This window comes from Coenobita brevimanus, chromosome 101, assembly GCF_032717465.1.
Source record: "Coenobita brevimanus isolate Jiangsu-jjx chromosome 101, ASM3271746v2, whole genome shotgun sequence".
In the NCBI taxonomy this organism is placed as follows: Eukaryota; Metazoa; Arthropoda; class Malacostraca; order Decapoda; family Coenobitidae; genus Coenobita; species Coenobita brevimanus.
The window spans coordinates 16837148-16849637 of NC_137054.1; the positions used below are offsets into that span (position 1 = coordinate 16837148).

The window sequence follows — 12490 nt, forward strand, 5'->3', positions numbered from 1 at the left end:
GGTGTGTCGTATTTGGTGTGTCATATGTCCTGGGTGTATTATGTGTCCATTGTCTTGTCTTTGATGTGTGATTGTCTGTTCTTTGTCTCTGTCGTACTCCATTAGATGATTAGGGTGTCATATGCTTGTGTATCGTGTTTCATTGGGAGTGTCCTGTGTGTCATGTGTCCTTGGTATTACTATCTAGTGTATAATGCGTCCCGGCGTAGCATTTTCACGTATTTTACCTGTATTTATTTTGTACTGTGTCCTTGATTTGGCACATATGGCTGGCTTGTCGCACTGGTGTGTTATATGTACCTTAGTGTAATATTTTCACATCAGTGCGTGTGCTGTGTTTTGCGACTGTCATTTATGTAAATTGCCAGAGATGTCAGGTTTGAGAATTAGCCTTTATAGGTCATGTATATTTGTGTGTGTGTGTGTGTGTGTGTGTGTGTGTGTGTGTGTGTGTGTTATATGCTGTTCCTTTTCTGTCCGTCGTATGTACCTTCTTTATTCGTAATTATTTTCCTCGTGTACCATTAATGTTTCTTGCTGTTTGTCGCTTGTCATTTTTGTCGCGTTCCAGTGCCACTCCATTACCTACGGATAAGAATGAAAAACGGATGGCGATGCAGTATACTGTTTAGCCTGTATTAAGAGCCTATTGTTTATTTATGCTTATGTTGAAGCTGTTTAACCTCTTGACTGACTGTTATTCTCAGAAGTGAATGAGGACGCCTGATGTAAGACAAAATAAGAGACGGAATTTCATCTTAGCAATAAAAAGGGTTCATCGGCATAAGTATTTAACCCACTTCCTGCTGTATATTTTTACGTTAACTTGGCCCAGATTTTCGCCCTTTTGTAACTTATTCTTACGTAGCCTAGTGGCAGGAAAGACAGTGCTGCAGCTCTACGTCCTTTCCATTGTACTTATTCGTGATATGCGTCGTATTCTAGTGTTAATCTGTTGTCACAGTTCATAATTTAAGATGGAGAGTTGATGGTTTTAAGCCAGGTTGGAGGAAGGGGAGGGTTAGATTTCGTTTATATGGATTATTTTGTCTGGTGTTGGCCAGAATAGAACATCTTAGCTCGGAAAAATTCGATGTCATATTTTTCTCGTTTTATTTTTGCTGTTAAAATTTTAGACTATTTTATGCAACTTAGGAGAACCCCCTTATTGGAGTTAGTAAAGACGCCAACTAAACCTCCTCAGTTCGATAAGTCTCTCCTCAGACGAGTAAAGTCGTCTTGTGATAGCAAGAAAAATAGATACGTCTTCGAGGTAATGGGGCCAAGTGCACCCATAACAGCATAAATTATCCCCAAATGTGAACGTCCTTGATATGTAAGCTTCCTATTTTTTTTTTTTTTCATTGTATTGATTTTTAAAGCTTATTGTGTTGTCTGCTTTCTCCATTAATCTCTCTCTCTCTCTCTCTCTCTCTCTCTTTAATGATTTTAAGGTTAATATTGGGGGAGGTTGTTCGAGTTTAGCTTAGTTTGCCCTTAATTTCATAATTCTTTCTCGGTACCTTACGAAGAACATGGGTTTTAGCTCGAGGGTAGACTTCTGTTGTGAGTGTTAATGTATTTTTATATTTATAGTTTCCTGATGATTAATGCATGTTGATTGACGCTTTTAGGTGGTTATATTAAGTTACTAGTTCGTGTAAACTGGTTCTGTACTGCTGCCCAAGCAGTTCTTACTGTTACTAACGCTACAGTTATCACCATCACTTCCATGACTGGTATTGTGTGTTCACTTTGACTAGACGAAAAATGACTTTTTGTCCATCTTCAGTGCCGAGTTGTAATAAGTGAATAACTTGGAATATGGTGCTAGTCAGGAAGAAGTGCAGTGGAAAGGGTGTATTTCTGTAGTATTGTCGTATCTGCCATTAAGTTAAACTACCACAGCACGAAAATCTCCGCCAAATTAAGATGATCAGACTAAACGTTTCCACATAACACATAGATCACATCACCACCATATCTAACACTATCACATTCATCAGATCATCTCCACAGCTTTACATCAACATCACTACATCGCAAATCACCAGGAACACTCATACCCTTCATTACATCATTTCCATCATTTCACCACCACCAGTAACCTCATTCACTCATTTTCACTCATTTCAGCGTAACGTCTTCACTTTTCTCACCATCATGAACACCACACCCTTCACCACCACGACCACCACCACCACCGCCGCAGCCACCACCACCATCACCACCACCATTAGCAATAGTAACCTCAATCATTTTCGCTCATTTCGGCGTAGCATCTCCTCTGTTCTCACTGTCATGAACACCACACCCTTCACCTCCACCACCACCAACACCACCACCACCACCACCACCACCAGCAACCTCATTCAATCATTTTCACTCATTTCAGCTTCACTATCCTTACTACCATGAACACCACAACCTTCATCAGCACCACCATCACCACAAAAGTCATTATCGTCATCTTTAACGCTTTTGTTCTTCCCATTGCACCACCTGTACCAGTCCTTGTCTTCACTGTCACCGTCATCACCCTTACCACCATCATCATCATCATCTTTACCCCTCACCCTCGCCACTATCATTTAGTCTGCTCACAACCGTAGTCCTTTCCATCACACATTTTCCCCCTTTCATCATACCATCTCCATCATCTTTCATCAAATTCTCCATCATCCTCACCACCCCCACCCCATCACACACACACACACACACACACACACACACACACACACACCAGATTTTTTCCCTCTCTCGCGCTAAGACGAAGACGAAAAGGGGAAAAAAACCCAAGATGAAAATTTAATGGGGCGAGGCAGTTTTTGTGCTGTGTTGGGCCTCTGCTGATGCTGCTGTTGTTGTTGTTAGTGGTTGTTGATATTGATGTTATTTTTTTATGTTGATGATGTTATTGATGTCACTTGCTGATTTCGATGGTGTTTATGCGTGATGTTATTGTTGTTAACGTTGAATGTTGGTATTGTTCCTAGTGATATTGTGTTGTTGTTGCCGTTGGTGTAGGTGTTGTTGTTGTATATCCTGAGCGTAAGTGGTATTTGGTCCATACACGTGAGACTGATGAATGGGACGCTTACTGGTATCGTTTTGTTATGTGTTCCTAAGGTGTTATGGGTATATTCTGCGGCTCTTGTTATTCTGTTCTTGTTTTAGTTGTATAATCATAAGTGTACGTTACTGTCGCTCCATAGTCAACATTTACCCCCTTCAGTACAATGTGTTTTTTAAGTCAATCATTGTGCCAGCAGGCGAGTTTTCATTAAACTTAGGAAGGATTTTTAGTAGTTAGGGGATTAATGAAAGTTGTATCTAACCCCTCCAGTCCGAAAACCGTCTCTGAAGCTGAACAAAATCGTCTGGTGATTAAAAAACAAAAAATACGTTATCGGATTGAAGGGGGTTGAGATTGTGTAGTTTATCGTCGAGTGATATTAAGGCCAAGAATATTAAGTTAAATACCCCTGTTTTGTCTTCTTGCGCATGGAAAAAGATTATGCATCGGTATTAGCGACTGGGACAAAGAAAGCACCTTAGCTCTTCCCCAGAATATCACTCGCAGGCACACGTGTTCGCATGGAAAGAACGTGTGAGTTTGTGTCACTGGAAGCAAGGAAAAGAATTGAATATCAGAATCATTTTAATATGTATCACTGGCGATTTATACATTTTAATCTGTATCAGTGGAAACAAAGAAAAAGTTATGTGTGTATTAGCATCATCTGTATCACTAGCAACTCGTACTGCCTTCGTGTCTGCCTCATACAGCGCCACCACTCCGTAATTTGTCATCCCCGGGTCTCCTTTAACCCAATTACCCACCCCTATCACTTATCACTGTTAATCCGCCAAGGAATCCACGGGGAGAATCTTGGGAGAATTTCACCGCATCGCCCCTACCATGATTGTCTTGGGTTAGTGTGCAAGGGTGTTGCAGTGTTGCTATTCTGTATTGTTTGAACTCTCCCTTTTCCACTTCTACTGTTCAGTCATTTGTTTCATTGTTCTCTCTCTCTCTCTCTCTCTCTCTCTCTCTCTCCTAGTGTTGACTTCTGTTCGTTTGCACATTTGCTATCATATCCTCTGTCTCTGTTGTTTACTCTTATTGTTTTCCTCCACTTTTTATTTCCCGTCTCTTCAGCCGCATCTGCTGTTTCCTTTCCTTTTGTCTTTAACACCATTTTTGCTGATAGTTACGTCACCCTGTTCCGTCTGTTATCCTTTTGCTGTCTTATCGCCCTGCATGCTGTACCTCCTCTCCGACTGCTGTTCTTTTACTGTCTTTTTGCCTTATTCTTCATCTTTACTGGCCAGTGAGAAATTCCCTTTCCATTCGGCCCTTTTGCTTTCCTGTTATTTACTTTATCTTGTTTTCTCAACCGTTTGTGCTCCATTGGTCTTATCCACCGTTTATGCTGCCTGTCCTCTCTGTCTCCCCACTGTCTCTACTGTTATCTCACTTTCTCTACCGTTTCCTTGTCAAGTTGTCATATCCACCGTCTCTTGTCCTGTTTTTCTCCTCGCTGTCTCTACCCTGATAGCTTATTTTTTTGACCGTTTCTTTGTTGTCTAGTCTTTATCCACTTTCTCTGCTGTCTGTTTTGTCTGTTTCCCCACTGCCTCTACTCTTTTCTACTGTTTCTCTGTTGTCCAAATTGTCTTTTCCACCTCTCTCCTGCCTGTTCTGTCTGTCTTCCCGCTGTCTCCTCTCTCTCTCTCTCTCTCCTTTGCTGTCCCCGCTGTTTGCCTGCTCCGTCACCCCCAAACGTGTGCGATCTATCAAGTCTCTGGGCCTCGTCACCGCTGCTGCTGCTGCCTGGCGTAATCTCCGTAATAGATGCCTTATAAATAGCACCTCTTAGTTTCTCTCAGCCCCTTCCCTAGCCTCCCACCTTCCTCATTCTCTGCTTTTTTTTTCTCTCTCTCTCTTTTATCTGTTCCTCACGTCTGTTTTATCCTTCTTACTCTCAACCTCCCCTGTTTCCTCTCCTTACTTTGTACCTTGCCTTCCCTCTCCTCTGTTTTCTTTTATCTGTTCCTTTCGTCTCTTTTATCCTTCTCACTTTCATCCTTCCCTCTTCTCTCTCCTTACCTTCTACTTTTCCTTTCCTCTTGCATTCACCCCTTTCCCTTCCACCACCATCCTCTTTCTTTTCACTTTTTTTTTTTTCCGACATTCCTCTTGTGTCTTTCCATCTCTCTTATCTGTCCCTCTTTTCTCTCATATCTTCTCATCTTCAACTTTCATTTCCCACATACTCTCTTCATGTTCTCGCATTTTTTTCGGTATAGGTTGATGCCGTATAAGTAGCGCCTCATAGTTTTGCCTCTTATCCTCTCCTTCCTACCTTTCTTTCCTTTTATCTCATCTTTTTCCGCTTTATCATCTCTTATTTCCATTCCTTTTTCACCTTTCTTCTTTCCATCCTTCCTTTTTTTTAGATCATTCTCATCCCAATCCCTCTGCCATTCCTTTCTTCTCTTCCTCTTATCCTCTTTTCTCTTTCTTTGCCTCTTTGTTGTTTATGGATGTCTTATAAATTACACCTTTTAGCTCTTTTTTTTTTTTTGACACCCCGTACCTTGCTACCTTCCTCTTTCCTTTTTTTCTCTTTCCTCTCTCCTTTTCTCTTTCCCTCTTTCTCTTTCTCTCTTTCCTCCTACTCATAATTTCCTCTTCTTTCCTCTTCTGTACATCCCCCTTTCTCTCTCCGTCAGACTTTTCGTCTGTCTACTATCTTTCCTCTTTATTTATCCCTTCCTCTTCTTTCCCCATCTGTACTGTATATCCCTCTCTGCTGATCGTACTCTCTTATATATTCAACATTTCCTCTTTATTCTATTTTCCTTTCATTTTCCGTACTCATCTCTGTTTACCTCTTTCTTTTCTCCTCTTTTCTTATGTCGTTGTAATAATTTGATGGCTTATAAATAGCACCTTTTAGCTTCCTTCGCCCTCCCACCACCCTGTACCCTACCACCTTCCTCTTAGGTTCCTCTTTCCCCTTTTTCTCTGTTTCCTCTTCTGTACCCAGCCACCTGCCTCTTACTCTCCTCTTCCCCTGCCACTTTCCTCTCATTCTCCTCTTTCCCCACCACCTTCCACTTACTTTCCTCTTTCCCTGCCACTTTCCTTATACTCCCCACTTTCCCAACCACCTTTCTCTTAATTTCCTCTTTCCCTGCCACCTTCGTCTTACCCTCTTTCCCTGCCACCTTCCTCTTACTCCCCACTTTCCCAACCACCTTCCTCTTAATTTCCTCTTTCCCTGCCACCTTCCTCTTACTCTCATCTTTTCCCGCTACCTTCCTCTTACTCTCCTCTTTCCCTACCACCTTCCTCGTACACTCCTTTTTCCCTGCCACCCTCTTCTTACTCTCCTGTTTCCCCTTTTTCCTCTATTTCGTCTTTATCCCTCTCTTATTTTTCTTTTCCTCATGCTCTGTGCATCTTTTCTTCCCTCTCCCTCTTTTCTTTTTTCTGCTCCGTGATTCTTCTTCCCTTTCTATTTTCCTTTTTCTCTTTCCCATTTTCCTCTTATTTTCCATTTCTTCTTGCTCTTACCTTCTTTCCTTCCCTCAGACTCTATAATAGCATCTCTTAGCATCCTCCTACCTCCGTACCCCATCACCTTCTTTCTCTTTCTTCTCTGTTTTCTCTCTTTTCCTCTTTCCTTCTTTATTCTCTTGTCTTGCCTCCTCCTTTTTCTCCTTTTCCCCTTTCCCACCTCTTCTTTCAACCCTTGTTTCTATCTTTTTTTTCTTCCCACTTTCTCCCTTCTTTTCTTCCCTCCTTCTCCCTTTTTTCCCCCTTTCTCTTATCTCGATAATAGATGGCTTATTAATAGCACCTTCTAGCGTCCTCTTACTTTCCGACACCTCTTACCTCGCCGCCACCGCACTCTCCTCTTCTATTCTTGTCTGTCTCTCTCTTTCCTCTGTTCTTCCCTTTTCTCTCTTTCCTCTTCCAGTCTTCCCTTTTTCTCTCTTTCCTCTTCTATTCTTCCCATTTTCTCTCTTCATTCTCTTCTTTCCCACTTCGTTTATTGCACATTATTTCTTCCCTTTTGCTGTCTTTATTCTTTCCCTCCCTGTTCTTCTTTTCGTCACTTGTATCCTCATGCCTTTTTAACCTTCTCTCTATCTTGTTACTTCTTACGCTTTCTCGCTTCTTTATGCCGTCCACCATTATGTTCTCCTTTCAGTTTCCTTTCATTTTATCACAGCTTCCCCCCTCCTCACCCACCCCCTCCTTTTTTTTTTTTTTTCACTCATTCCGTCACCTTGCTTTCTTTCTTCCTCCTTCCTTTACTCCTGTCTGCCTTTCCTCTTACCCTTCTTCAGTTCTTTTATCTCCCCATTCTTTTTTTTCCATCTCTTGTTAACGTTTCATTTTGCTTTCTTGCCACCTTTCTTCTCTCCATCTTTTCCACCTTTTTTCCCTCCCACCCTTCTTTTTCGTGTCTTTTGTTCTATTCCTCCTTCCTACTTTCCCTTCCTTCTTTCTTCGAGACTCTTTATCTTCTCTTTAACGTTTTATTAAGTTCCCCTCCTTTCGTTAATTTATTAGTCCACCCTTTCTTCTTACTTTATGCCTTCCTCTCCTTCTTTTCATCCTTCCTTCCTTCCTTTCATCCTTCCTTCCTCCCTTCCTGCCTTCCTTGCTTCCTTCCTTCCTTTCATCCTTCCTTCCTCCCTTCCTTCCTTCCTTCCTTTCATCCTTCCTTCCTTCCTTTCATTCTTCCTTCCTTCCTCCCTCCCTTCCTTCCTTCCTTCCTTCGCAGCACCTGTGTGTACCAGCTGTCGCCCGCCTTCTGTTGTTCTCTTATATTCTCCTTCCTTCATACCAGCTTCAGTCTCGCTCGCTCTTGTTCTTGTTCTTAGTGGTGTTATTGTTATACCGGTTGTTCATGTTCATCCATCGTCAGTATCTTCCTCTTCCACCCCTCTCCACCTTCAGTCCACCCACCATTTGCATTCCCTCCACATCCACCGCCTGATTCACTCAAGCTGTAGTTTTTTATCTTTCCACCCGTGTCTTAATTCACCTGCCACATCCACCCTGGTCCACCTTTAATCCACCCACTCACCCCCACGTCCAATCCTTCCACAACCACGTATGATCCACCCAACGCTCCCCACTTCTGTTCATCCACTTTGACCCCATAGCCAAGCATCTCTTCTTCATGATCCCTTCCACCACAGTCTTCATGCATCTTCTAATGTATATCTTGACGTTCCTCCACTTGTAATCCACTTGTCTCCACCGTTAATTTACCCACACCTCCACTTGCAATGCCTTCACTTCTCCGTCTGAGCCATGGTAGTTTCCACACCTCGGTTTCAGTCCACCTTGATCTTATATAATCCACCTTCCACATCCACTTTTAATGCGCCCACCCCACATCTGATACCTCCATCTCCACCTTTAATCCACCCACGCCTCCACTTCCACTTCCTGATCCACGGCGGGTGTAGTGTTTTTTGTGTTTGGTGATGGCATAAAAAGGTCCCGGACGTTTAACGAGCAAGTGACTGACGTTGATAAAGCCTGTGACGGGGACTGCCAGCCAGACTTCTGCCTTCCAACCCGCCCTCCTTCCTTCCTTCCTTCATTTTCTCCTTCCTTCCTTCTTTCCTTTTTTCCTTCCTTTTTCGTCTTCCTCCGCCCTCCTTCTTCCCTTCTTCCCGTTTTGCCTTCCTTCTTACATCTTCCTCCTTCTTTCTCTTCATTGCCTCCATCCTTTTCGCTTTCCGTTCCTCCTTCCTTCCTTCCTTTTCTCCTTCCTTCTTCCGTCTTACTCCCCCTTCTTCTCCCTCCACATTGCCTCCTTACTTTCCGTATTCCGTGGCTCTTTCCTTCCTTCCTTCCTTTTCTCCTTCATTCTTCCATCTTCCTCCTCTTCCTTCGTGTTTCCTTTTTCCTCCTCCTCCTTCGTGTTTCCTTTTCGTATTGCATTTGTCCATCCTTTCTTCCTTCCTCCTTTTTTCTCCTCTTCTGTCTTCCTCCTCTTCCTTCTTTTTCCTCGCCTGCTTCCATATCTTCTACTCCTTCGCCCCTCCATGCTTCCCCCTTCTTATGCCTTCCTATTTTTCTTCTCTTGTTCACTGAGAGAGAGAGAGAGAGAGAGAGAGAGAGAGAGAGAGAGAGAGAGAGAGAGAGAGAGATTAAATGCCTGAGCAGTGGAGATAAGGAGGGAGGGAAAATTAAGAGATAAAGATGGAAAGGGAGAGAGGGAGGGAGGGAGGAAAAGATTTAGGACGGAGATGCATAATTTTTCTCCCTGATCGATATTCTCACCCTGGGACTCGGGGTGGTCAGAAAGGGAGTGTTTTTGGTCCGAAGAGAGCGAGGGAGGGAGAGGGGTTAAGGAGAGTGGAGGTAGAGACTTAAAAAGAGTGGAATTAAAGAGGACACTGGCGATCAGAGAGAGAGAGAAATAGAGAAAGAGAGAGAATGATATTGTAGAAATGGAAACGAGATTAGTATTATCATATAAGTTTAGAGGATGAAAGTGACTAAGAAAAGAAAGACGAGAGAAGAAAGGAAAGGAAAGGAAATATAAGGAACAGTGATGAAGAACGGCTGGAAAGAACATAGGAGAACATTATCGTTTCACTGTGTTGATTTTAAGCTATGATAAGTGGTGAGATAAATGGTGATGAATGATGATGAAGTGACAGGGTGTGTTGATGTGATTATAGTGGTTTTATGTGTGTGTGTGTGTGTGTGTGTGTGTGTGTGTGTGTGTGTGTGTGTGTGTGTGTGTGTGTGTTGTTATTTATAGTCAACTTAGGAGACACATTTCAAGCTAGAGGGGTTAGGTGTAGCCTTCATTAACCCTTTCACTACTAGGATTCTCTCTGAAGCTGAGTAAAATCGTCTGGTAAGAAAAAGAATGAAGTAATAAGGAAATCCTCGGGGTGAAGGAGATAAACGTATGATAAGTTGGGGTGAACGAAAGACAGAGCCATTATTATTTCTCCCTTTCGTCTTTTTTTTTCTTTTTTCACCTTTTTGTACCCATTTTTCTTGGCTGAAATAGAAGACCCATTTTCAGAGCTCTGTTTATTTTGCCTTAATGTGTTGTTGAATATTTTTTTAGAGTTTGCTAAAGAGAGTGTGGAGTGAGAGTGGATGAGAGAGAGCGTGGATGAAAAGGAAGTACAGAGAGAGAGAGAGAGAGAGAGAGAGAGAGAATTTTTTTAGGACCTGGGTCGTAATGGCGTTTAATTTATTGTCTTGAGTCTTTTGTCCTGGAGAAATAAGGTCGCTTTTTGCCTGCCCCCGCTTGCACTACTTTTATTTATTAATGCCTTTATCGTTCCCAGTTTTCGTCCATTAATAAGTCATAAATGTAGACATTGTGTGTGCGTTTATGTGTTTTTTTTGCTCAGGGAAGGATTGTCCACTGTTTTAGTGTGTGTGTGTTTGTCAGAGTGGGTGCGTTGAGGTGCGTTAATTCTTTCACTTTATTATTCTGTCCAGGTGTGTGCGAGAGCGGGTGCGTTGAGGTGCGTGCGGCCCAAGACTACGAGGAGCAGTTTCGGTACGAGCACGAGATCATCCACGTGCGACAGGTGAACTCCGTGACGGACATCCCCAGAAGGCAGAGCAGCGGCAGGACGCGGAGGATGGCCGTAGGAGACACTGCCGCGACTGCAACCCCTGCATCGTCTCCGCCTGATAATAATGAGGTGAGGGGAACCTAAGACTGGGTAGCTGTTATGACTGGCTTGTTTTCATCTGACGGGACTGGCGGACAATACATCAGAACACCACCAACAACAAGTAACTTACACAATACGCCAATACTCTGACTCTTCTTTTTCACTCTCTTCTTAATCAAACCTCTTCGCATCCCACTGGCCACCCTATTAAGAAAACAGACAAACAAAACGAATACGGAGTTATGATCGTGTGAAATTCGATGTCTTAGTTATGAGGTAAGAATGAGTCTCCTTGGTTACTAGTTATATTTACCATTCAGTCTCACTACACCTCTCCAATAACTTAGCTGAGAAGGGTTAGGAATCTGTAAGAAGCTCAGGTAAACGTGCTGTAATATTTTTTCCCAGCATTTGAACACATGTTACAAAGGGATCGTGTAGCCTGGAGAGCCACCATCACAGTCACCACCATCACCACAGTCACTACCATCCTTCAGTTCCACTACCACTATCACCATAATCACTCGCCATCACCATTCTTATGGCCATTCTTCATTTTCACCATCACTATCATAACAGTTCCACTACTACTATCACCGTAATCACACACCACCACCACTCATGACCATTCTTTATTTCCACCATCACTATCATAGCAGTCAGTCACCACTGTTACAACCATCCTTCAATTCCACCACCACCGTCACACTCACTCACCACCAGCACAGTGTTACCAGAACCGTCACCACCATCACTATCATCACAGACTTATCTTCACCACAGTCATTTACCACACAGTCACCAAAACCACATTTCCATCACCACTCTCACCACAATCACCACCATTAAAAGACACGCCTACCCCACCACCACCACCACCACACTCATTCCCAACGGCCATTGAACTAGAGAGAGTGATGAATTACCAAAGGAATTAATCTCTGTGAGGTGAAGGTTTTTGGTTCCACAGAGAGAGAGAGAGAGAGAGAGAGAGAGAGAGAGAGAGAATTGAAGGGGTGAAAAAAAGGAGGTAAAAACAATCTTGACCTGGGTTTGGCTTTAACAATGGACTGAGAGAGAGAGAGAGAGAGAGAGAGAGGGAGAGACAGACAGACAGACAGACAGACAGACAGACAGAGAGACAGAGTGGACTTAAGATGTATTGTGTATGAGATCGTAAATAAAAGCAAGGGTATTGATTGCAAAGGCTGGGGAGGGGAAGGAGGAGGGAGAAAGAATATGAGTGTGCAGTGAGTGAGGGAGGGAGGAAGGGATTGACCTACCTGTGTGTGCGGAACTCAGCAATTATCTGATGGGTCGGGCCGGAAGCTGACCTGAAGTGTGCTTTGATTACCACGTCACCCAATACACCCGTCACCCCAGCCACTCAGCACCCGTCAGCTTGCAGTGCTTATCATCGTGTCTGGCCTTTTCATCGGTGTTAGCTGTTGTTGTCGGCTGGAGGCAAGAAAATCATAAGCACTGGCATTTTCACGTTGATGATGATGAGGATGAGAGATGATAATGATGATGTTCCAGCTATCATCATGGCATCGTCCTCAGTGACTCCCATGAAGTGATTGACACTGGAAATACGCAAACATTCTCCCAGACTACAGCATGCAACCATCGGTTTGCATTTGAATGTCCTTGTCTTCACGGCAACTTGTATCATCATCTTTATATACCTTACCAGCATATCATACCCTTCAACAGGGCGTGGGTCCCCGCAAGAAGCCCCGTCTAGCAGCTCAGGCTGGTGGGAGGGCGGGGGCGGGGGTGAGGGCGGCAGCAGCAG

General features: G+C 43.4%; 1 protein-coding gene across 1 annotated transcript in view; it reads left to right on the top strand.

Annotated features, from left to right (window-relative positions):
* LOC145414836 (ubiquitin carboxyl-terminal hydrolase 48-like) overlaps positions 1-12490 on the top strand; it is a 137350-nt gene that overhangs the window by 66316 nt on the left and 58544 nt on the right. The window contains exons 18-19 of the mRNA XM_080284255.1: positions 10511-10719; positions 12409-12451. Of these exons, the coding sequence (XP_080140381.1) occupies positions 10511-10719; positions 12409-12451 (252 nt within the window). The remainder of the gene's footprint in view (positions 1-10510; positions 10720-12408; positions 12452-12490) is intronic.